The sequence below is a fragment of the Lynx rufus genome, unplaced genomic scaffold (genome assembly GCF_022079265.1).
Source record: "Lynx rufus isolate CCGP_SWC_20201006 ecotype Redwood Valley unplaced genomic scaffold, mLynRuf1.p SCAF_6, whole genome shotgun sequence".
Lineage (NCBI taxonomy): Eukaryota > Metazoa > Chordata > Mammalia > Carnivora > Felidae > Lynx > Lynx rufus.
This window is the reverse complement of record NW_025814878.1, coordinates 47,207,365-47,233,974: the sequence shown is the minus strand read 5'-3', so window position 1 is coordinate 47,233,974 and position 26,610 is coordinate 47,207,365. Positions and strand designations below refer to the sequence as shown.

Genomic DNA, 26,610 nt, shown 5'->3' with positions numbered 1-26,610 from the left:
TTGTGGTGACTCTTTTGTGTTACATAGAGGAATTTATGGTGATGCACACAAGGAAGAAGTAGCGTTTGCGGAATCTGACCAGGGCTTGGCATGACGTTATGTGCTGTATGGCCGAAACTCACAATGTCTTTCAACTGAGTATCTTCTCATAGTAAAAAAAATTATCAAATGCCTAACGTGCATACATGTAGTTATTTTTAAGTTGAATTCTTTTTTTTTTTAGGTTTATTTATTTTTTGGGCACCTGGGTGGCTCAGTTGGTTAAGTGCCCAGCTTCAGCTCAGGTCATGATCTCACAGTTTATGAGTTCGAGCCCATCAGGTTCTGTGCTGAAAGCTCAGAGCTTGGAGCCTGCTTCAGATTCTGTGTCTCCCTCTCTCTCTCTCTCTCTCTGCCCTTCCCCTGCTCACTCTCTGTCTCTCTCTCTCTCCCAAAAATAAATAAATATTAAAAAAATTTATTTATTTTTGAGAGAGAGAGAGCATGTGGCAGCAGGAGAGGAACAGAGAGAGAGAGAGGGAGAGAGAGAATACCAAGCAGGCTCTGCACTGTGAGTGCAGAGCACAATTTGGGGCTCGATCTCACCAACTGCAAGATCATGACCTGAGCCAAAATCAAGAGTTAGATGCTTAACCGACTGAGCCCCCAAGGTACCCCTATAAATTGAATTCTTTTCCATATTAGGTACTTTATAAAATATACAAATGAAGAGTTTATATAATGATGCTGAGAAGTGTAAAAAGTTCTAATACTTTTTCTAGAATTCTAGTGGCTAATCTGTGTACCAGATAAGTCAGGAATGGATTGAAAAATGTGTTAAGATCCTTATACTATCTGCGATTTTACTAAGTATGTGTTGTATTAGTTGTCTATTGCTTCATAATAAAGAACTCCAAAATTTAGTGATTAAAACAACAATAATCACATGTTATCCTTGCAGGTCCTGGGGTCGGGATTTTGGGGGTAGCTTGACCGGTGGCTCTGTCTTTGGGTCTCTCATGAAGTCAAATGAAGATGTTGGTCAAGGCTGCAGTCTCTGAAAACCTGTCTGGGGCTGGAGGACTGACTTCTGAGGTGGCCACTCAAAGCCTGAATGAGCTTCCCAGGGAGCAGGGAGAGATTAGCCCTGAGTTAAGTCCTGACCCACAGAAACGTGTACGGAATACAAATGTGGCTCTTTTATAGTTTTGGGGTGGCTTGTTGCCAGCAAAGGAAAACTGAAATAGACACTTTTTACTCTTTTGAATCATGGACCCTTCTGGCAGTCTGATGAAACTTATGGGCCCTCCTTAGAATAATGTTTTCAAACCCATAAAATAAAATTCATAAGAATCCAATTATATTGAAATGTAGGTATGAAGATATCAAAATAAATTTTGTGCTGTAGGAAATTTGTGAACTTTACTAATGCATTAAATAACAACAGGTAGCAATTGGTTTAATAACTACCATCATTTTGAAATAGTGATAAGCATAACCAGGATATATAAAACTGTAATGTGGCATGAAAGTATTTTTGTTCCTATTGGTGACAAAGTCAAGATACTACTGATACTATTATGGTTTGTTGCCTATATTAATTACCAGTTGAAGGAAATATTAAATTTCAGATAAAGGTTAGGGAAAATAAAGTTGTAGTTACTTCCCCATTCAAGCTCACAGGCCTCTGAATTTTATCCATGAACCCTAGGCTAAGAGCTTCAGTCTTTTTTTTTTTTTTTTTTAATTTTTTTTTTTTAACATTTATTTATTTTTGAGACAGAGAGAGACAGAGCATGAACGGGGGAGGGGCAGAGAGAGAGGGAGACACAGAATTGGAAGCAGGCTCCAGGCTCTGAGCCATCAGCCCAGAGCCTGACGCGGGGCTCGAACTCAAGGACCGCGAGATCGTGACCTGAGACGAAGTCGGACGCTCAACCGACTGAGCCACCCAGGCGCCCCAAGAGCTTCAGTCTTAAAAGAAACTTTTGGAATGAATTCTTCTGTAATGGAGATAGAAGTTTAAGTTCAAAGAAAATAGGTATAGCAGGAGATTGGCTGCTTTCTCAACTTCCCCAGGAATCCTTCTACCAGAATTCCAGCAGCCGTGTGTCGTACATGACGAGGGCAGCTGTTTTACGACATGCTGCATATGATCCATGTAGAGGGTGCACACGTAGGTGTCTGTGTGAGAGCTCTTTTCCTATGACTCCATTACTCTAGTGACCATATAATTTATTATCTAAATTGGAACACTGAGAATGAAAGTGGATCAAATAAATATTTCAATACCACAGGCATAAACCTAGACTCTCATGGGCAAACAGGGATATATGGTCACCTTGTCTGTAATTCACTTGAAATACTGCAGTTTCCTGCAGTAACAATACAAAATTAAATGACACATTATTACTGATATAAATCTGTGTTTGCCTTTTGCTTTCTCATACATAGCTTCCAACAGGCTTTGGTTTTCTTGTATTCTCAATGCCTCTTCAGTGGCTTTTCTGAAACGAAAATGTCCAAAACTTAATCATCTTTGGAAATTCAGACATCTCACAATGTTACAGTATTTGAGGCTTATGATGGTAAAAAGTAGAGTAAGTTGTGTATAATGTTCATTATACTTTTTAACTTTACACTGTAAATGTTTACTTTGCTGATATTGAAGTCAGTTAATTTTCCAGGTTTTTTTTCCCCCAGTTTTTTTCTTTTTTTTTGGTAAGGAAAGTTGCAATGTTACACTTTAAAAAACTTTGGCTGTTAATTGGGAAATTTGTCAAAATTAATAAAGGATTAAAAAAAAAAAAAAAAAAAAAAAAAAAGGAAAAATGTTTCCGATTCTGTGTCTCCCTCTCTCTCTGCCCCTCCCCCGTTCATGCTCTGTCTCTCTCTGTCCCAAAAATAAATAAACGTTGAAAAAAAAAAAAAAAAAAAATTAATAAAGGATTGTCTCACTCCAATTTGAAAAGGTAAATGGGAGAAGTTGGACCATTTTCCCTTCGGATTAAGTGGAAAATGTTCACAAAATAATGTTAAGTGACAAAAAAGCATAATATAAAACTATGTATAATCTAATTTTAATTTTGTACTTAAAATTTATATAAATCATGATCAAAAGATCAGAAGAAAACTAGTCAAACTGTTCACAGTAATTATCTCTGGATGCTGGTATTATGAGATTTTTTTCTTTTACTTATCATTTTTTGCATTTAAAAATTTTCTAGGGGCGCCTGGGTGGCTCAGTCAGTTAAGTGTCCGACTTCGGCTCAGGTCATGATCTCACGGTTCGTAAGTTTGAGGGCCGTGTCAGGCTCTGTGCTGACAGCTCAGAGCCTGGAGCCTGCTTCCGATTCTGTGTCTCCCCCTCTCTCTCTACCCCTCCCCTGCTTGTGTGCTGTCTCTCTCTCTCTCTCTCTCTCAAAGGTGAATAAACATTTAAAAAATGATAATAAAATAAAATAAAAATTTTCTATATTGAATAAATAGATAATTATCTTTGTAATCAGAAAAATTATTTCCTTATTTCCATTCAACACAGTAATAATGAAATTTGGAGACTTGAAATATAAAAATATAAATATCTGGAGGGAATCTGTTTTTCACTAGGGTTGAAGCACTAAGCCTGCCTTCATGATGAAGACAGGTATAAGGAAAGCTAGTAAAGTGATGAAGTAAAGCAATACTTGTTAAAATTAAAATTTGTATACCTTTGACATAAAATTCTATATCTAGGAACTAACTCTCAAGAATTGACATACTACTGTACAAAGACACATGAATAAGAATGTCGATTGCATTTAAAAAAAAAAAAACTAAAAAATTGTATCAAGTATTCACCAACAGGGGATGAATTAAGTAGAGCCTATTCATACTGGTTGCCCACGCTGGGGCAGTTTTTCTGACTGTTCTGTAAATCTGTCCTTCTCCATATTCAGTGTTCTTTGCATCCTTTTCTCCATCTTGTGAAAATCTAATTATTTCTATTCTTTTCAAAAGACACTGCTATACTTCTTTTGCCAACAGATGTATTTCTTCTTACTAGGGAATGTTCTCTCATTTAGGTATTCTAAATCCTGCAATGTCGCCTGCAGTCGTGGTGTAATTCGAGTTCTCTTTGTTCATGACCCGGACCTCTGAGACTCCTGGATATTCTTTCTTCACCCCTTCCCCATTTGACTGCGTGCCCATCAGCAGTCATCCTGTTTATTTCAGGCAGGGCTCTTTTGTGAACCTTTCCTTGTCCACAGCCTAAATATAGTAAGCCACTGCTAAGAATCTAAGACTTGACAAGAATGAAGAAGAATTTTGCGTCAGTTGTTAGTCACTTCTACAAAACCACTTGGATAAATGAGTCAAAGACAAAATGGAAGGACAGAAATTATCTTGGACTTGACTGGCACATCTGTAAACTGCTGCTATAAAAGCTGCAGAATTCAGTGTGTCTGTAGATATTTGGCCCAAGTTGTAATTTTTAATCCTGTTAATTTTATCTCCTTTCCAACTGAGATGCAAGGCCTATAAATGACTTTTCTTTTTTCTTTTTAACAGTTTTAAATTTCATTCTCTCCAGCATATGAAAAAATGTTTGTTTAAAAATACTCATGTTGAATTTTTAAAATATAGAAATTAGAAAATATACAGAACATATAAAGATGCAGAAAAGCTTGTTTCAATCTGGGCAAATCTTTGCCTGTAAGAAGTTTACAAAGATGTGACAATTTGGAATCAAAAGAGGTAACAATTGATTATAGAGACAGCTCACAGAGTTCCATAGGATAAAAGGGAAATGAAGGTAGAGTAGGGAGAAAGTGAGTTCTCTTTTCCTTTTTTAAAAAAATGATACATGTGGGGCGCGCCTGGGTGGCTTAGTCAGTCAAGTGTCCCGACTCCTGGTTTGGGCTCAGGCATAATCTCAAGGTTGTGGGATCAAGCCCTGCGTTGAGCTCTATACTGACAGAGTGGAGCCTGCTTGGGATTCTCTCTCTCCTCCCTCTGTTCCCCCTGCTATGCATGCACTCTCTCCCTCCCTCTCTCTCTCTCACTCTCTCTCTCAAAAAAAGATACATGTATATGTAGTATGTATTCTAAATTATCTCCTTAAAATGTTGCAGACCTTCAGTCTAAAAACCACATGAACTTTGTTTTACTCTTGTGTTAATATCTTCATCTGTTCTCAAATATTTCCATTTCTCATACACTGGGAAAAAATTAGGTAATCCCTTAAACCTTAGCAGATGGTAGCTCCATTTATAAGAAAACTTATAAAAGTTGAAAGCAAATGTAATACATTTGTAATTATTGTCTGAATCAATATCTTGTACTCAATATATCAAACACTTTTATTAAATAACCTAACTAAATTATATTTCATATATTTTGGTATTGAGTTCTTAAAGGAATGGCTAACTTAGATGAAGAGCAAACACTGAAAAAAAAATCCCTCTGACATACACTTATCAGTTATCTGCCTCCCCTGCCCCTCATTACGTGCCTCCCAGCTTCATAATTTCTAGAGTTCAAAGGGCTCCTAAATCCCAGCTCTAACTGCTGATATCTGAGGGGAAAAGGAAATAGCATTCCAGAAAGCTCCTGTCTATAGGTGTTGTCCTTAACAGCAGGAGCTTTGGTGGATTAGCATAAAGAAATTTAATTCTTACATTATCACTTTGAGAAGCAGGAATCCCAGTGGATGAATTACAATCTAAAGCACGTTTCAGCAAGAAAGAACAATTAGCAAATTAAGTCACTGCTTCTTTTCATATTTTATTCTCCCATCTGAAGAACCTGATAATTTATTAAAGTTTAGTTCTTGACCCTGCCATGGACAAATAGATAGGTGCTCACATTTGTAAAAGCTCTTCATTGCACCCAGACTGGAAAATAAACTTTGATGTTGAGCCTGCCAACTATAAATAATTAGTCTTGTTTTCTCCTTATGTAGAACATAGTCAGGGTTCAGATTTTAGTTATTTCACACAAGTGTACTTTCATTTACTTTTTATCATGTTATTCTTCAATTTGTGGATACTAGTCAGCGAAATTATTTAAGTCACAGACAAATATGGTAAAAAAAAGTCTTGCTTGTGCTCAGTTTTTTTACAGTGTCTTTTGAGAGTCAACATCTGATCTAGAGTAAGTTTGATTTCGGGCTGCGAAAATGCCCAACTCGGTACTTTAGAGAATCTGAAAGTATTTGTAAAACTACTGTTTGTTTTGTTTTGTTTCTTAAGAATTGGATCTACTTAGTGGACCATTGTTTTGTTATTAAAGATATTTCATAAATGTAGCTTGTAAATAGATATAAAAGATTCGTTAACTTGTTTTATTAAGCCAGGCAGATTTTACCTTGCTTCTTCTTCCTCTTTTTTTTTCTTTTGTAGTTCATCTAATAATCTTTCCAAAATCTTAGAGTCAATTTCAGGTTTATTCTCTAAATACAGTCTATTCAGTAAATATTTTCCTGAAATATAAAGAGAATAACATTAACTTTGAAGCTCTATAAAATACAGTGAGATATATTTTGGAAATTAACAATGAAAAATTATTTCTGCCTAAATCCAAATACATTTTCCTTTAAGCATTTATCTAAGTAGAGCCCAGGTTCTTTAAAATACTGAGACCATCACAAATCCTTTCTAAGAGATATATATTGGCATGTTAAAAATAATTAAAACATGAAAAGAGATAATATTTATTTCCCCCCTTGAAACTCTTTTCAAATATATTTCCTTAAAAGGCAAGATGACAGAATATTCTTAGCCCCCATGTCAAAAATTAGTTAACCATAAGTGTAGGGGTGTATTTCTGGGCTCTTTATTCTAGGTGTCAGTTTTTGTGCCAGTACCATACTGCTTTGATTATTATAGCATTGTCCAAAGGGATGGAATAGTTAAAATTGAGTTCTTCTATCTTTATATACTTAATATTTCCCATTTGAGGTGAATAAGAACAGGTACATAGTCTCTACTCTCAGCCTTATATATTTCTCATTTAGAAGTTATAGTGCTGACTGGGAATGGGGTGTTAAACTGAGCACCAAAGAATAATTGTTCGGGCCTGATGGAACATCCAGGGATCCAGCACGCTATCCCTGGCCATCTACTTGGTGAATGGATGTCTCATTTTGTGTACCTCTAAGTCATGAAGGGATTGTTGGGGTGGAATATGTACCTAGGGAGAGTGGAGAGTTTTCCATTTTGTATTGTAACTAAACATTATCATCAAGAAAAACTTCACTTTCAAATTTACATGATGAATATATACCAACCATTGTTTTCTGTATCTGATAAGCAGATTACTAAGTCAGGTATAATTCCTTTCTCGACTAAGACTATCCACAGTTCTTTTATAATAGGGCAGTTGTCCAGGATCCATCCTCCATGTTTTGGGGCGCTAGAAGACCTATTTGTGTTTTCTTCAACAGCCTGTTAAGAATGACACACTGGTATTACCATCACAGCCACAGAAGTCAAGGATACTCTTTGATGTATCATTTTTGTGGACCTTAACCAATTATCTTTCAAATTCTCACTGGAAAGAAAAAAAAAGAATCAGTTTATTTTAAAAGGGAAAATTCTAAGGAAATCAACTAAGTTTTAAAAATTAAGAATGGGAAGCAAAAGCCTTTATTAAATACATAGAACAATACATTTTTGCTATATGCTATTCAGTATTTTATATATATATATATATATATATATATATATATATATGTATATTTTTAGAGAGAGAGAGAGAGCATGTGCGTGCACACGTACATGAGTGGTAGAGGGGCAGAGAGAGAGAGAGAATCTCAAGCAGGTTCCACACTCTGCATGGAGCTCAATGTGGGGCTCAATCCCACAACCCTGGGAACATGACCTGAGCCAAAATCAAGAGTCAAGTGCTCAACTGATAGGCACCCCTGTTATTTAGTATTATAGAATTCAGATCCTGACTTAGGAGGTTTTAGGTACCAAGGGTCCATGAGTCTGCATTTCTAACACGTTCCCAGGTGACAGTCGTCCCTGGGCCACCTTTTGAGTAGCAAGGGCCCAGTCCAGCTTGCCTGTTTTAGTGACAACACTCTTCATTTCCCTTTTGCTTTTCATCCCTCATTGTGAGAGCTGAGAATGTACTGAGATGGTTGCTAAAAGCAGTAAGAGGAATCGGGGCAAAACAAAACTTGCAGGTGCTTAGGGAGTTCTGCTAAACTCTGCCCCCAACCCTCCTCCCTCAGTGCAGTAGCAACAGCCTCAACACGAGCATGGAAATTAGTGATGTGGATCTGTGAATACACCTACTCTGAGGGTTTCAAGTTTGTGTGTCACCAGGTAATCATAGGATGTTAGAAGTGAAAGGGGAAGAGATGTCACGAGGATGGGTATAACTCCCTGGCCTCTGCAGAATTTAAGATTACCTACTTTTCGAATCTCCATCTCAGTGAAGAGTCTTTTAAAAAAAGAATTTTAAACACTTTGAAATTCTTAACATAGAGAATTAGAGAAAAAGAAAAATCTATAAAAAAGATGTATAAATGAAAATAAGTCAGACAGAGAACGACAAATACTATACAATCTCACTTATATGTAGAATCTAAAAAGATGAACTCATAGAAACAGGAAACAGATATGTGGTGGCCAGAGGCAGGGGTGGGGGTGGGGGAATGAGTGTAGGGGATCAAAGGTACAAATGTACCGTTATAAGATGAATAAGTCCTGGGGATGTAATATTCAGCATGGTCTGACTATAGTTTACAACACTATATTGTATATTTTAAAGTTGCTAAGAGAGTCAATCTTAGAAGTTCTCACCACACACACACACACACACACACAAACTAAGTGTGTGAAGTGATGGGTGTTAGCTAAAAGTATTGTGGTAAACATTTTGCAATATATACATAAACCATATCCTGATGTTATACACCTTAAACTAATACAGTGCTATATGTCAAATACAACTCAATAGGGGTGCCTGGGAGGCTCAGTCAGTTGAGCATCTGGCTTCAGCTCAGGTCATGATCTCACAGTTTGTGAGTGCAAAACCGGTGTTGGGCTCTGTGCTGTCAGCTCAGAGCCTGGAGCCTGCTTCAGATTCTGCGTCTCCTTCTCTCTCTGCTCCTCTCCTGCTTACATTCTGTCTCTTTCTCCCTCACAGATAAATAAATATTAAAAAAATTAAAAAGAAACAAAAAGAACTCAGTAAAACTGAAAAAGAAATATAAATGGTTAATGAAAAAAATTATTTTTGTTTTTATTTTTGAGAGAGAGAGAGAGAAAGAGAGCAAGCATGTGAGTGGGGGAGGGGCTGAGAGAGAGAGAATCCCAAGCAGGCTCTGCACCGTCAGTGTGAAGCCTGATGCTGGCTTGAACTCATGAACTGTGAGATCATGAGCAGAGCCATAATCAAGAGCTGGATGCTCAACCGACTGAGTCACCCAGATGCCCCAACGGGTAATGAAAATTTTGCTGTCCAGTTTTAAGATATGAAAAATAAAGCAACACCAAGAGATGCAATTTATAATTTCTCCATCTCACTCAATGGTTTTGAAAAAATTTAATACCTTTGTAATATACATATTTTTTTATTTTGGAGAGAGAATGAGCACACGGGCAAGGGTGAGGGGCAGCGAGAGAGAGTGAGAGAGAATCTCAAGCAGGCTCCACACTCAGCATGGAACTCAACGCAGGGCTCAAACTCACGAACCATGAGATCATCCCCTGAGCTGACATCGAGAGTCGGATGCTCAAACGACAGAACCACCCAGGCACCACCCTTCATAGTATTTTATCAAATGAATAGATCTTATTTTGTTTAATTATTCTCTTACTGTTAAATGTTTACATCACTTACAATTTTAATATAACACTGTGATGAACATCTGTATATATAAATCCTTGCCCAAATGTTATGTATTTCTTCAGGTCAGATTCCTTAGGTCAAAAGGCATCAAAGAATGAACACTTTAAAGGCTTTTCACACACACCGACACATTGCTTCCAAAACACCTGTATCAATTTTCACTCTCCCTATGTGACTATCTCATTATAGCCTCACTAGTATAGATTATTATGCATTTTTAAAAATCTTTGGCAATTTGACAGGTAAGAATCTGTATCCCACAGTTTTAAGTTTCATATTTTTATCAAAATTTGAACATGAAAATTTTCAGTGAACCATTTGCATTTCTTCTTTGATGAAATAATCTGTTTATACCTTTTGCCCGCTTTTATATTAGGGTACTCTATTTTCCTTGATTTGTGAGAAATATTTATATTAAGGAATTAATATGTCATTATTTATTATAAATGCTTGCCCTAGTTTGATCTTTGTCCTAAAATTATGATTCTCATGTTTGTTTGTTTTTTCTTCATAGAGAGAATCACTATTAAATAGCCTCTTCATTGAGATTTTGCTTGAACATTTTCCCACTGTGTTTGCGCAGGTCCAAATGCGGAAGTTATATTTCTGACTTGACCTCAAGTGACTCTAAGGGAAGAGAGAAGTGAAACATTATGGGCACATGACACTGCTTCAGGAAAGGAAGTCACTGAAACAGGGCAGGGGGAAGGTGCTGCTGTTGCTGAAGTGGCACAAGGCACTCGGGCCTGGACATTTCAAAGCTGAGGGGAGGAAAGTTTCAGGAGACAAGGACCTGGGTGCCTGAGGATACACGTTTTGGATGTATAGGTAAAACAGCTTCGGTGTAGGAATCTGTTGAGGGAGATTCCCCAGTTGAGATCACTGTGGAGAGAAGGGGGAACCTGCCTTAGGATTTCATATCTGAAAGAACTCCTGAGTGTGTGGCCCAGCAGAGTGAAGGTGGGACTCTGAGCCTGGAGACTGCGCCTTGCAGGGCAAGTGGTAGGGAAGGGGCCCTTTGTGCTTGGTCTGTGTCTGGCCCCGCTGTCACCAGAGTCATGGAAGTGGGCTCTCAGGTGTCTGAGCGCTGAAAATAGTGTCACTCTCTTTGGACATCCTCAGGGAAGGGGTGAGTGAGAGAAAGTAATATTTAGAAAAATGAGGTAACATTTAAATGCACTATTCATCTTTCTATCCTTTTGTGATTTTAACTTAATAAATTTTTCCCTGTATTTAATGCTGTTTTAGATTCCCTTATTCTATGTTATTTCATGTTTACCTTTAATCACTTGTGAATATATATATTATATACACATACATATATGTTTCTCACTTGTATAAACAAATATTTATCACTGTGAAAAATATCTAGAGAGAGAGAGAGAGATTGAGAGAAGGGACTGGGAGAATCAGAGGAAGCAGGACATGACACAGAGAGACAAGGGAGGCCCAGAAAAACATAATGACCATGTGACGAACACAGGTACAAGGGCAGAAATGGAGATGTTTTAGAGCAATAGCTGTGTGACCATGGAAGCAGAGCAAGACTGATGTATCACACAGAGAAGACTACAGTGACTAAAGAAATAGGTTGTGGATATGATACGCAGCCAGATAAGTCATGGGCTGAACAACATACAGCGGCAGGCTCGATGCAAAAGCCCCACTTCCCTTGACGTTGTTCTCGAGACATTTTTCTGCTAGGTACTGGGCAAATACCTTTGGTATAGTCTGTGTAACAGCTTCAGTTATCACAGGTGTGCAGAGCGATAGGGGCAGAAAAAAGTTCCCAGTGTTCCCCAGCCTCTGTTGTTGTGTGCTCTGTAGCCAGTCAAGACAGAAACCAGGGAAAAGTGCAAATGATTTAGCATGGAAAAAACTTCTGTGCATTCGCCATTGCAAGGGGGTGACTCTTATTTCCCTTTGGTAGAAATGATACCTATCATTATTTCTGTATTTTTAAGACTTTAAAATACTGTTAAACTATAACTCTAAAAGATTCTAAAAATACCGAGATACAGATGTGGTTTCAGAAGCCTCCTTAACCCATCACTCTAGGGAGCCATGCCTAACTGTTCCATTTGCAAATGAAATGAAACCTATTCCCTTTTCCTGGACTGGATCATCCATTAGGCCCAAGTGCACCTGTTCTGCACATGGGCTTTGAGCTTCAGATAAGAAAGTGAAATTAGTGGGAAGCAAAATGGGAAAACAGGATACAAAAATGATTGCAGGAACAATTGGAAAATAAAATACAACCACGACGGTATCTAAAATAGCATCAAAATACATTACATACCTAAGAATAAACCTAATGAGAGATACTGAAGACCTCTATCCTGAAAACTACAAAACAATGCTGGGAGAAATTACAGAGCTACAGTAGTTAGTATGTGTGGTACTGGAACACAGATAGACAAATACGTCAATGGAACAGAATAGTGTCCAGAAATAGACCACACAGATAGGGCCACTTGATTTATTTTTTAATTTTTATTTATTTTTAAAGTTTATCTATTTATTTAGAGAGAGAAAGAGAGCACGCGAGGGGGCGGGGCAGAGAGAGAGGGAAAGAGAGAACCTCCAGCAGGCTGTTGTGCACTGTCAGTGCTGTTCCTGACACAGGGCTTGAGCTCATGAACCAGGAGATCATGACCTGAGCCAAAATCAAGGGTTGGATGCTTAACCCACTGAGCCACCCTGGCGCCCCAGGGTCACTTGATTTATGATAGTGGGGAAAGGTTGGTCTTTTCAATAAATGGTGCCGGAATACAGCTGGATATTTGTATTAGAAAAAAATGAACCTTGATCCTCATGTTGTGGGTTAAAAAAAATCCATGTAAAAGTATGTATGTATATATTTATTATTGTTTGTTACTGAAGTACAACTGACACACAATATTAGTTTCAGCTATACAATATAGTGATTCTGCAATTATATACATTACAAAATAAAGTTTATAATTATTTACCATGATAATATAAATGTAGTCACCCTTTGTCACCATACAAAGTTATTACAATAGTGCTGATTACAGTCCCTATGTTGCACTTTTCATCCCTTTGACTGATTTCTTTTTTTATTTTTATTTTTTACTTTTAATGGCCTTAGTTTTATTTATTTATTTTTTTAATTTTATTTTTAAAAAATTTACATCCAAATTAGTTAGCATATAGTGCAACAATGATTTCAGGAGTAGATTCCTTAGTGTACCTTACCCATTTAGCCCATCCCCTCCCCCCCACCCTCTCCAGTAACCCTCAGTTTGTTCTCCATATTTATGAGTCTCTTATGTTTGGTCCCCCTCCCTGTGTTTATATTATTTTTGTTTCTCTTCCCTTATGTTCATCTGTTTTGTCTCTTAAAGTACTCATATGAGTGAAGTCATATGATATTTGTCTTTCTCTGACTAATTTCACTTAGCATAATAGTCTCCATTTCCATCCATGTAGTTGCAAATGGCAAGATTTCATTCTTTTTGATTGCTGACTAATACCCCATTGTATATATATACCACATCTTCTTTATCCATTCATCCATCAATGGACATTTGGGCTCTTTCCATACTTTGGCTATTGTCCATTAGCTGCTATAAACATTGGGGTGCATGTGTCCTTTTGAAACAGCACACCTGTATCCTTTGGATAAATACCTAGTAGTGCAACTGCTGAGTTATAGGGTGGTTCTATTTTTAATTTTTTGAGGAACCTCCATACTGTTTTCCAGAGTGGCTGCCCCAGTTTGCATTTCTACCAGCAGTGCAAAAAGGTTCCTCTTTCTCTGCATCCTTGTCAACACCTGTCATTGCCTGAGTTGTTAATTTTAGCCATTCTGACTGGTGTGAGGTGGTATCTTACTGTGGTTTTGATTTGTATTTCCCTGATGATGAGTGATGTTGAGCATTTTTTCATGTGTCAGTTGGCCATCTGGATGTCTTCTTTGGAAAAGTGTCTGTCCATGTCTTTTGCCCATTTCTTCACTGGATTATTTGTTTTTTGGGTGTTGAGTTTGATAAGTTTTTTTATGGATTTTGGATACTAACCCTTTATCCATATGTCATTTGCAAATATCTTCTCCCGTTCCATTGTTTGCCTTTTAGTTTCGCTGATTGTTTCCTTTGCTGTGCAGAAGCTTTTTATTTTGATGAGGTCCCAATACTTCATTTTGCTTTTGTTTCCTGTCTCCAGAGACATGTTGAATAAGAAGTTGCTGCAGTTGAGGTCAAAGAGGTTTTTGCCTGCTTTCTCTTCAAGGATTTTGATGGCTTCCTGTCTTACATTTAGGTCTTTCATCTATTTTGAGTTTATTTTTGTGTATGATGTAAGAAAATGGTCTAGGTTCATTCTCCTGCATGTTGCTGTCCAGTTTTCCCAACACTATTTGCTGAGGAGACTGTCTTTATTCCATTGGATATTCTTTCCTGCTTTGTCAAAGATTAGTTGGCCATATGTTTGTAAATCCATTTCTGGGTTCTCTATTCTGTTCCATTGATCAAGGTGTCTGTTTTTCTGTCAGTACCATACTATCTTGATGATTACAACTTTGTAATATAGCTTGAAGTCTGGGATTGTGATACTTCCAGCTCTGGTTTTCTTTTTCAGGATTGCTTTGGCTATTCAGGGTCTTTTCTGGTTCCATACAAATTTTAGGATTGTTTGTTCTAGCTCTGTGAAGAATGCTGGTGTTATTGTGATAAGGATTGCATTGAAGGTGTAGATTCCTTTGGGTAGTATCGACATTTTAACAATATTTGTTCTTCCAATCCATGAGCATGGAATAATTTTCCATTTTTTTGTGTGTGTCTTCTTCAGTTTCTTTCATAAACTTTCTATAGTGTATAGTTTTCAGTTTATAGTTTTTCACCTCTTTGGTTAGATTTATTCCTAGGTATTTTATGGTTTTTGGTACAATTGTAAATGGGATCGATTCCTTGATTTCTCTTTCTGCTGCTTCATTATTGGTGTATAGAAATGCAACCAATCTCTGTGCATTCATTTTATATCCTGCCACTTTGCTGAATTCATGGATTGGCAGTTTTATCTAGCAGTTCTTTGGTGGAATCTTTTGGGTTTTCTATATAGAGTATCATGTCACCTGTGAAGAGGGAAAGTTTGGCTTTCTCCTTGCTGATTTGGATGCCTTTTATTTCTTTGTATTGTCTGATTGCTGAAGTTAGGACTTCCAACACTATGTTGAATAACAGTGGCAAGGGTGAACATCTCTGTTATGTTCCTGACATTAGGGGGAAAGCTCTCAGTTTTTCCCCATGGAGGATGATATTAGTGGTGGGTCTTTCGTATATAACCTTTATGATCTTGAGGTATGATCCTTCTATCCCCACTTCCTTGAGGTTTTTATCAAGAAAGGATGCTGTATTTTGTCAAATGCTCTCTCTGCATCTATTGAAAGGATCATCTGGTTCTTGTCCTTTCTTTATTAATGTGATGTATCACATTGATTGATTTATAGATATTGAACCAGCCCTGCATCCCAGGTATAAATCCCACTTTATAATGGTGAATAATTCTTTCAATGTATTGTTGGATCCGGTTGACTAGTATGTTGTTGAGAATTTTTGCATCCATGTTCATCAGGGAAATTGGTCTATAGTTCTCCTTTTTACTGGGGTCTTTGTCTGGTTTTAGAATCAAGGTAATGCTGGCCTCATAGAATGAGTTTGGAAGTTTTCCTTTCATTTCTATTTTTTGGAATAGTTTCAAAAGAATAGGTATTAACTCTTCTTTAAATGTTTGGAAGAATTCCCCTGGAAAGCCATCCAGCCCTGGGCTCTTGTTTTTAGGAAGATTTTTGATTACTAATTCAATTTCTTTACTGGTTTTGGGTCTGTACAAATTTTCTATTTCTTCCTGTTTCAGTTTTGGTAGTTTGTATGTTTCTAGGGATTTGTCCATTTCTTCCAGATTGCCCAAATTATTGGCATATAATTGCTCACAATACTCTCTTATTATTGTTTGTATTTCTGCAGTTGGTTGTGATCTCTTCTCTTTCATTTTTGATTTTATTTATTTGGGTCCTTTCCTTTTTCTTTTTGATCAAACTGGCTAGGGGTTTATCAATTTTGTTAATTCTTTCAAAGAACCAGCTCCTGGTTTCATTGCTCTGTTCTACTGATTTTTTGTTTTTGTTTGGTTTCGATAGCATTGATTTCTGCTCTAATCTTTATTGTTTCCCATCTTCTGTTGGTTTGGGGTTTTATTTGCAGTTCTTTTTCCAGCTCTTTAAGGTGTAAGGTTAGGTTGTGTATCTGAGACCTTTTTTCCTTCTTTAGGAAGGCCTGGGTTGCTATATACCTCTCTCTTATGACTGCCTTTGTTGCATCCCAGAGGTTTTGGACTGTGGTGTTATCATTTTCATTGGCTTCCATGTACTTTTTAATTTCCTCTTTAACTTCTTGGTTAACCCATTCATTCTGTAGTAGGACGTTCTTTAATCTCCAACTATTTGTTGTCTTTCCAAATTTTTCTTGTGGTTGATTTCGCTTCATAGTGTTGTGGTCTGAAAATATGCGTGGTAAGATCTCGATCTTTTTGTACTTGTTGAGGGCTGATTTGTGTCCCCGGATGTGATCTATTCTGGAGAATGTTGCATGTGCACTCGAGAAGAATGGTATTCCACTGCTTTAGGATGAAATTTTCTGAATATATCTGTCAAGTCCATCCGACCCAGTGCGTCATTCAAAGCCGTTGTTTCTATGTTGATTTTCTTCTTAGATGATCTGTCCATTGCTGTCAGATCATGATCCCAGCATTGTGGGATCAAGACCCACACTGAGCATGGAGCCTGTTTAAGACTCTCACTCAGGACACCTGGATGGTGCAGTGGGATAAGCATCTGACTTCGGCTTAGGTCATGATCTCATGATTTGTGAGTCTGAGCCCCGTGTTGGGCTCTGCACTGACAGCTCAGAGCCTGGAGCTTACTATGAATTCTTTGTCTCCCTCTCTCTCTCTACCCCTCCCCCGCTTGTGCATGTTCTCTCTCTCACTCTCTCTGAAAAATAAACGTTAAAAAAAAGATTCTTTCTGTCTCTCTCTCCCTCTGCCCCCTCCCCACCACTGGCGCTCATGCATTCTCTCTTTTAAATAAAATAAATAAATAAATAAATAAATAAATAAATAAATAAATAAATAATAATAAAAAAAATCTAATGTGACTTAAACGCCTCCACAATCCCAGAGTGGCAGTTTATCATCTAGTGACACTACATACATTCCTATATATATCAGAAATGCTTTGGTACTCCCTGTAGATTTGTATCCTCCAGAATAAACTCTGGAGAGAATGGAGAAATTTTTCCGTGAAGGGTCAGGATGGGGCTTCCATCATGCTAAAGACCTGCTTCACTTGTATGTCTCTCCTCTGGGATGCTCTGTCTCACCTTCCATGCAGAGATGACCATCTTGACCTTAGTGGGATTCCTACACCTTGCACATATCTACTTATCACTTAGTATGATAGCTCATTTCATCAGCCTTCCCCACCTGACTGATGGCTCCTTAAAGAGTTGCGTTTAATTCATCTTCATAGCCCTAGAATCTAGCATATTAAAGGGCAAGCAGTAGGTTCTCAGAATGTTTCTTTTTTAAAAAAATTTTTAAGTTTATTTATTTATTTGGAGGTTGGGAGGGGGGAGAGCACAGTGGGGGAGGAATAAAGAGAGGGAAAGAGAGAATCCCAAGCAGGCTCTGTGCTGTCAGTGCAGAGCCCGATGTGGGGCTCAAACTCACAAACCATGAGATTATGACCTGGGCTGAAATCAAGAGCTGGACACCTAACCGACTGAGCCACCCAGGCACCCCTGTCAGAATGTTTCTGAAGGAATCAGTTGATGACAAAACAACCTGAAGACATGCAGAAGAAGTTGAAAGATCTCTATGGGAAGCTCAGAGGGGGACAGCAATTCATCCTGGGTACAGTCTGGGACTCAAGGAGCCTACCCAATGTGTTATAGAGTGGTGCTATACTCTCAAAATATTTTTTTTCTCCTCCCAAAATTTAATTATATCACTTTCAAATTACATAGAAATACCAAAGAAATTCATTGAGAGTCCAAAACAGATTTGTTGTCTTTGACTGTTGCTCTGAATGCTTACTCAAGGTCCCTGTACAAAACAGACCCATATGGATATCTTGTTCTTTATAAACCAGAGATAAACCTGGTTTGCCATCAGTAAGACAAAGCATCTGAGGCTTCATTTTCCCCTTAGATTGGAAAATCACTTGTGTGTCCATCCATTTCCCCTATGAACACATGTTCAAGGTGGTTGGATGAAATAATTTAGCTATGGAGTAAAATTTGTCTTGGTTAACAACTAATTAGCTCATAGATGAAATATCTATTTTGGCACTGGCTTCCTATGCACCATATTTTAACCAACTGAACTCTGTTAAACAAAAGTTAATAAAGAATTAATTCCAAAGCTACGAAATTACATTGCATAGTTGTTGAAATTAAAAATTACTAAGCATAAATGTTTGGATCTGGATTTCTTACCTCTTTGATGATTTCCTCTAGGATTTCAGCATGTTTTTCATATGGATGTTCAAAGTTCATATCCTTTGTCATTTTTACAGTCTCCTCTATTATAGAAAGAACCTCTGGATGATCTGCAGTTACCTCTTCTATTGAGTCTTCTGTTGAATCTAAAGTAAAATAACCTAATGCCATTAATAATTTTAGTGGGCAATGCTATTTGCAATAGAACATGATAGTTAATACTTGACTCCCCAAAATAGTATCTTTTTGTTTATTGCTGTACATGCTCCAAGAAGGGGGAAATAGTCTAGGGAGGAAATGTTAAGTTAGGAAACACAAGACATCAGAGCAGTGGCTTATAGCTAGTGTTTTGGAACAAAAGTGAATGAGGTAAGAAGAAAATCACGTCCAGCAGGAGTCAAAACCCAGGAAGCCAGGTAGAAGAGGTAGAAACCAAAGGATTGTAGGGCTCAAGCTAAAATATGCGCATCTAGGGAATTAATAGAAAACAAGATGAATACTTCCAATTATAAGCATAAGACCACATGAAACAGTAAGTGGATAAGAAGTAGGCAGTTTGGCAGAGATGGAAGAATGGGTGGCACAGGCTGGTTTTTCTAGTGCTATACTTCATTCTTGTCCTCATTGCATGCTGAATGCCTCCTCACACAGCTGAGTTGGCTCATAGACTGCATCATGATATAAATATTCATCCATTCCTCTAATCAGGCAAGAGATTGGCAGCTCCACTTGACTCCTCTACCTCTGCCTTTCCAGTTGTGCTTCCTGAGCTGCTGCCTTAATGCTCCATCCACCAGGGTCTCCTGCTAGAGCATAATTTATCCCAGCCCAGAAAAACTCCAAAGGGCTTTCAATGAGCAGCTTCTGCTGCCCTCTGCTGCGAAGTGAGGAATCTGTTCTTAGGGATGGAGAGAGCCAGCAGTTCCTGGGGAACCAGAGTGGAAGAGACGAGAACCCATGATGTTCCTGTAGCCTTGGGAAGGGGGCATGATGAGGCAGAAAGAGCCAGGCAAAGATACCAAATGCTCTAGAAGCTGCTAGTTGTTCACTCGTTATCCTTTCTTCTCGTCCTTAGTAACAGAATCCGGATTTTGTTGGGGTCAGCAATGTGTCCAGCTAAAAACACTACATCTCCCAACTTCCCTTATAGCTTAGATAGCCCATAGGTAAGATGTGAGCATATTTTTTTCGTGGTGAGACTTCCTGTCACTTCATTAAAGAAGAATAATTCAAAAGAAAAGCAGTGGGGTGCCTGGGTGGCTCAGTTGGTTAAGCGCCCAACTCTTGATTTTGGCTCAGGTCATGATGTCACTTGGGTCGGTGAGATTGAGCCCCGCCTCGCTCCTCGGGGGTTCCGTGCTGTCAGTGAGGATTCTCTCCCCCATCTCTCTGCCTGTCCCCCACATGCTCTCACTCTCTCAAAATAAATAAACTTTTTAAACAATTAAAAAAAATAAAGAACACCTCAACTGGGTGGAGTGCCAGTTTTTGTCCCTTACATTTTTCCTCTTCCTGCTAAGCACACTGTTATGATGGCTGGAGCATCATTGGCCATCTTGTAACTTTTTCTGGTAGCCACATGCCAGGGATGGCAGAACAGAAAGATAGAGTCCCTGTTTCACTAAAACAATAAATCACATTTTCTTTTTTTCTGTGTTCTTGCATGTCTAACTGTTCATCAGAGAGTAGCCTTTAAGACAGAACATTAACAATGTTATTTTTAAATCACATCTTTCTCCTTCAAAATTCTTAAGAAATTATTTATGATTTTTAGATCCACAATCGAAGTGAACCAAATAACCCAAATTTGAATTTACCTTTTTAGGGGTCCAACTTAAGATTTTTTTAAATATTAAATATTAGTGGCTGAGAGCTACTTTCTTTTAGGTATTTTGTTTTGTTTGGTTTCTTGTTTTTAAAGATGAATTTATTTTTTTTTATTTTTTTAATTTATATCCAAGTTAGTTAGCATATAGTGCAACAATGATTTCAGGAGTAGATTCCTTAATTCCCCTTACCCATTTAGCCCATCCCCCCTCCCACACCCCCACCAGTAACCCTCTGTTCTCCATATTTAAGAGTCTCTTATGTTTTGTCCCCCTCCCTGTTATTATATTATTTTACTTCCCTTCCCTTGTGTTCATCTGTTTTGTGTCTTAAAGTCCTCATATGAATGAAGCCATATGATATTTATCTTTCTCTGACTAATTTCACTTAGCATAATACCCTCCAGTTCCATCCATGTAGTTGCAAATGGCAAGATTTCATTCTTTTTGATTGCCAAGTAATACTCCATTGTGTGTGTGTGTGTGTGTGTGTGTGTGTGTGTGTGTGTGTGTATATATATATATATATATATACATATATACCACATCTTCTTTATTCATTCATCCTTCGATGGACAATTGGGCTCGTTCCATACTTTGGCTATTGTTGATAGTGCTGCTATAAACATTGGGGTTCACGTGCCCCTTTGAAACAGCATACCTGTATCCCTTGGATAAATACCAAGTAGTGCAATTGCTGGGTCACAGGGTGGTTCTATTTTTAATTTTTTTGAGGAACCTCCATACTGTTTTCCAGAGTGGCTGCACCAGTTTGCATTCCCACCAGCAGTGCAAAAGAGATCCTCTTTCTCTGCATCCTCGCCAACATCTGTCATTGCCTGAGTTGTTAATGTTAGCCATTCTTACAGTTGTGAGGTGGTATCTTATTGTGGTTATGATTTGTATTTCCCTGATGATGAGTGATGTTGAGCATTTTTTCAATACAAAGATGATAAAATATGAAATAAATGGAAATAAGATCCATAAGCATGGCATGAGTCACATTCATTTTGTTACCATCTTTACCAGTTTTAGAGGCTTGATCACCGAGGATATTTTCTGAATTCTTTTTGTCTTCACTGTCTTCTAAAGAGCTTTCTCTTTGGTATTCACGAGTGAACACTGCATGAAAGAATAATATGCTTTATCAGCTAATCTGTTTATAGTGGGAAAGATATGGCTAAGAACATCAGCAATATATTTATTACCATCTTCATCAAATGAAGACTGCATCTCTTCTAAGCTCTTATCCACATCAGTTGGGAACTTGTCATACTCCTTCCTTTCAAGTTCTCTTAAAGTTGACTCTGTTGAAAGATAGCAATGGACTGTGTTAGCAAATATAGTCGTGGGGTAGGGAGACAGGTATAGTGATTAAATCCTCCGCTTTTTAAAGACAGACAGACTTGTGTGTGAGTTCTGATTCAGACAGTGTGGCTTTGGCAAATCATTTGATCTCTGTTTCAATTTCTATTGAGCAAAATGAGGATTATCAAACTGAAAGCACTGTTGTAAGGATTAAATGAGATAATAGAAGCAAACACTTAGAAAATGCTTGGCACATAGGAAGACTAATCCATGTTGGCTGTCATTCCCTGTGTTATTATAGAATTTTCTATGTTAAAAAAAAACCCTCAATATTCTCCAATGACAAATTTTTCTTAAAAGTATATTGGGAAAAAAGACAGTCTCTTTAACAAATGGTGCTGGGAGAACTGGACAGCAACATGCAGAAGATTGAACCTAGACCACTTTCTCACACCATTCACAAAAATAAACTCAAAATGGATAAAGGACCTGAATGTGAGACAGGAAACCATCAAAACCCTAGAGGAGAAAGCAGGAAAAGACCTCTCTGACCTCAGCTGTAGCAATTTCTTACTCCACACATCCCCAAAGGCAAGGGAACTAAAAGCAAAAATGAACTATTGGGATCTCATCAAGATAAAAAGCTTCTGCACTGCAAAGGAAACAACCAACAAAACTAAAAGGCAACCAACGGAATGGGAAAAGATATTTGCAAATGACATATTGGACAAAGGGCTAGTATCCAATATCTATAAAGAGCTCACCAAATTCCACACCCAAAAAACAAATAACCCAGTGAAGAAATGGGCAGAAAACATGAATAGACACTTCTCTAAAGAAGACATCTGGATGGCCAACAGGCACATGAGAAGATGCAAAACGTCACTCCTCATCAGGGAAATACAAATCAAAACCACACTCAGATATCACCTCACACCAGTCAGAGTGGCCAAAATGAACAAATCAGGAGACTGTAGATGCTGGAGAGGATGTGGAGAAACGGGAACCCTCTTGCACTGTTGGTGGGAATGCAAATTGGTGCAGCCGCTCTGGAAAACAGTGTGGAGGTTCCTCAAAAAATTAAAAATAGACTTACCTTATGACCCAGCAATAGCACTGCTAGGAATTTACCCAAGGGATACAGGAGTGCTGATGCATAGGGGCACTTGTACCCCAATGTTTATAGCAGCAGTTTCAACAATAGCCAAATTATGGAAAGAGCCTAAATGTCCATCAACTGATGAATGGATAAAGAAATTGTGGTTTATATACACAATGGAATACTACGTGGCAATGAGAAAGAATGAAATATGGCCCTTTGTAGCAACATGGATGGAACTGGAGAGTGTTATGCTAGTGAAATAAGCCATACAGAGAAAGACAGATACCGTATGTTTTCACTCTTATGTGGATCCTGAGAAACTTAACAGAAACCCATGGGGGAGGGGAAGGAAAAAAAAAAGGAGGTTAGAGTGGGAGAGAGCAAAAGCATAAGAGACTCTTAAAAACTGAGAACAAACTGAGGGTTGGGGGGGGTGGGAGGGAGGGGAGGGAGGGTGGGTGATGGGTATTGAGGAGGGCACCTTTTGGGATGAGCACTGGGTGTTGTATGGAAACCAGTTTGACAATAAACTTCATATATTGAAAAAAAAACAACAATGAAAGAAAAAGGTATATTGGGAGTGAAATGAGCAAAACTAGGAAATTAGTGGAACTAGCAAGAAAATTCCAATTAAAATGATTTTAAGAACCCTACTGTCAGATTTAGAATAATTACTGAATTTGAAAAAGGAAAGGAAGAGATTTTTAAGTTAGCAGTATATAAGAGATGGCCTCTGTTTCTAAATTCCAGTGGAAGAAAGCAATTCGTGGCAAGACCTAAAATCTATGATTTCATGCCGTAATTTGATATGAAAGGAATCACTACAGACTCCAAGAAACATTACTGATCACTACTCTTCTTAACTGGAGCCCAACTAGTTGCTCTCCTGATCCAGGTTTCATTTAAATGTCCTCTCTTCCCTGCTCATCCTAACACTCCAGCACCCCTGCCTCATTACCGCCTGACCTACCACTGTGTTATATTTTTTCCATTTGTTCACTTGTTTCTTTTTTCCTCCTCTGTATTTCATTAAAATGTAACAATCACAAAGACAGGAGTTTCTGTGTCTTGTTAACTGCTGTGGCCCAGTGTCTAAATCATGTCTAATACACAGTGGGTACTCAAGTTGAGTGAGTTAATGAATTCATTTTGTCAAGCCTTAAATAGGTTGAATAACAAGCCATCTTGGTCAATATTTCTCAAGCTTTAGTTTGTGAGTTGTCCATGAATATTTTAAAAACTTTTGGTTTTTCTTTGAAGATAACATACTAAAATTTAAATTCATTCTGAATCATCTGGATGATCTTTTGGATGGCAGGTAATTTAAATGCTGGTCTTTTTGCTGTTGTTTTTGCAATCCCTTGGGCACCGTGTTGGACTCTTTTACTTGTTTGTAGGCTAATGAGAAAGGAGAGAGGCAGATTCGTTAGGCAAATAACCTGGTTTTTTTCCTAGCAAAAGTTCAACAGTGCCATGTAGGAAGAGATAATTTCCTTGCTATTTAAATAATTTCAAGCATAGAAAATGACAGAAGCTTTCCAATTTATGTAAAAAGTTTCCCTCATCTGGAGAGTTACAGAACTGTGTTAATTGATCACTAAGGCTTCTTCCAGTTTCACTGTTTTAAAATTTTTTTTTTCATATTTATTCATTTATTTTAAGAAATAGAAGAGAGTGCACACAAGCAAGAGAGGGACAGAAAGAGGGGGAGAGAGAATCCCAAGCAGGCTCCATGCTGTCAGCACAGAGCCCAACATAGGCTTGATCCCATAAACTGTGAGATCATGACCTGAGGCAATATCAAGAGTCCAACGGTAAACTGACCGAGCCACCCAGGTGCCTCTTTGTAACTGTTTTGAATTTGAAATTAAAATTCCCCAAATAGAAAAAAATAATTTTTAAAAAAAGTTTATTTATTTCTTTTGAGAGAGTGAGAGGGCACGTACACGCACATGAGCGGGGGAGTGGCAGAGAGAGAGGGAGAGAGAGGATCCCAAGCAGGCTCCACACTGTCAGCATGGAACCCGATGTGGGGTTTAATCTCAGAACTGTGAGATCATGACCTAAGCCCAAATCAGAAGTCAGATGCTCAACTGACTGAGCCACCCAGGTGCCCCAGAAAAACTTAATTACCATGGGGGCTGACATACACACCTACATACTAAAGTAGCAGCAGCAGCAACAACAACAACAATGTAAACTCCACAAGAATCAGGCGGAGTATTGTCACAATTGGTGTAAATGAAGGTAAATAAATTCTACTCAGTCTCTGCCCAGCCAGCAAATCCATAATAGTAAATCCAAATTTGGAAGCTCTTTCTGATTCCTTTCCTTAGAAGCTTAGGACTGAAATCTTTTCTCTGTTCATGAATCAGGTTTATGTATATTCGTGTCTTCAACCCATTATTAAGAGGCTGCACCATACAACATGCTAGGGGATCGAGGCGAGCAAACCAGGTCCTAGCCCTCAGGCAGCCAGGCTGAACTGTTGACCTAAGCTTAGAACACGCATTTAAAAGAGATAGTTCACCTTGTCTTTTAGCTTGTAGTTTTGTGAGAAGCTGTTCTTTCACAGCTTTAACCGCTGCTTCGGTGGCCTCAGCGATAGTATCGCTTATTAATGACTGAAGGGCTTTATCAAAACGTGGTTGAACAAGTTTGGCATAGTCAATTACCTGCAAAGAATATTTGAGAAAAGCAACAAAAGCACAAATCACATGAATATTAAACACATTGTTCACCTGTATCTATTTCTAGATCTCTACTTACCTATCTCAAACATCTTAATGCTGCTTGAAGTATGTTATTTTCGGAAGTCAATGTTTTTGAGTACGTGCTTTCATAGAAATTCAGTCATACTTTCCATGTAGTATGATGTATTTATATATGTATGTATCATGTAATATATATTCAAGTTACGTATTTTTAAGTCAATTTTTCATGGATAACTTACATACAACAAAAGGCATCCATTTTAAGTATACAGTCTAATGAGCTTTGACAAATATATACACATAACAACTATAATCAATATATGGAACATTTATATCACTCCAGAAAGTTCCCTTATGCTTCTTTATAGTTAGTTCCTGGGCCCTGGACACTACTTTCTGTTTTCTGTCACTATATATTAGTTTTGCCTTTTCTAGAATTTCATATAAATAGAGCCATTTAGTACGTAATCTTTCTAACCTTTTCTCCTTTACACACTGTTTTTGAGATTCATCAGTGTCATTGCATACATCAGTAATCAGTTCCTTTTTATAGTTAAGCAGTATCACTGAATGAATATGCCGCAGGTTTTTTTTTTTATTCATTCATCTATTGATGGACACTTGGGTTTTTCCAGTTTGGGGCTGTTATATAAATAAACTAGCAATGAACATTTGTGAGGAAGTCATTTTGTGGTCATATGTTTTTATTTCTCTTAGACAAATACCTAGAAGTGGAATTACTGGGTCATATTGTAAATGTGTATATGATTGAAAAAAAATTTTTTTAATGTTTATTTATTTTTGAGAGAGATAGAGACCGAGTGCAAGCGAGGGAGGGGCAGAGAGAGAGGGAGACACAGAATCCGAAGCAGGCTCCAGGCTCCGAGCTGTCAGCACAGAGCCCGACATAGGGCTCGAACTCACGAACTGTAAGATCATGACCTGAGCCAAAGTCGGACACTCAATTGACTGAGCCATCCAGGCGCCCCAAATGTGTATTTGATTTTACAATAAGCCATTAAACCATTTCCAAAGTGGTTGAACTACTTTACTTTCCTACCAGCAAATGTGTACAAATTACAGTTACTCCACATCTTCACCAACACTTGGTTTTGTGAATCTTTTAAATTTTAGCCATTGTAGCGGGTGTGAAGAAGTATCTCGTTGTAGTTTAAATTCACATTTCCCTGATCACAATTCATTTTGACCTTCTTGTTTGGGTGCTGTTGGTCAATCACTCACCTTCTGTTTTTAATCATATGTTCAACTTTTGGCCATTTAAAAAACTGGGTAATAATTCTCTATATATTCTGAAT

General features: G+C 37.9%; 1 protein-coding gene across 1 annotated transcript in view; it reads right to left on the bottom strand.

The window, feature by feature from the left end:
• AK9 (adenylate kinase 9) overlaps positions 1 to 26,610 on the bottom strand; it is a 135,873-nt gene that overhangs the window by 63,476 nt on the left and 45,787 nt on the right. The window contains exons 13-19 of the mRNA XM_047102688.1: positions 25,111 to 25,255; positions 21,379 to 21,477; positions 21,197 to 21,292; positions 18,342 to 18,490; positions 7,250 to 7,406; positions 6,328 to 6,442; positions 2,413 to 2,486 (exon numbers count right to left, since the gene is read on the bottom strand). Coding sequence (XP_046958644.1) covers positions 2,413 to 2,486; positions 6,328 to 6,442; positions 7,250 to 7,406; positions 18,342 to 18,490; positions 21,197 to 21,292; positions 21,379 to 21,477; positions 25,111 to 25,255 — 835 coding nt within the window. The remainder of the gene's footprint in view (positions 1 to 2,412; positions 2,487 to 6,327; positions 6,443 to 7,249; positions 7,407 to 18,341; positions 18,491 to 21,196; positions 21,293 to 21,378; positions 21,478 to 25,110; positions 25,256 to 26,610) is intronic.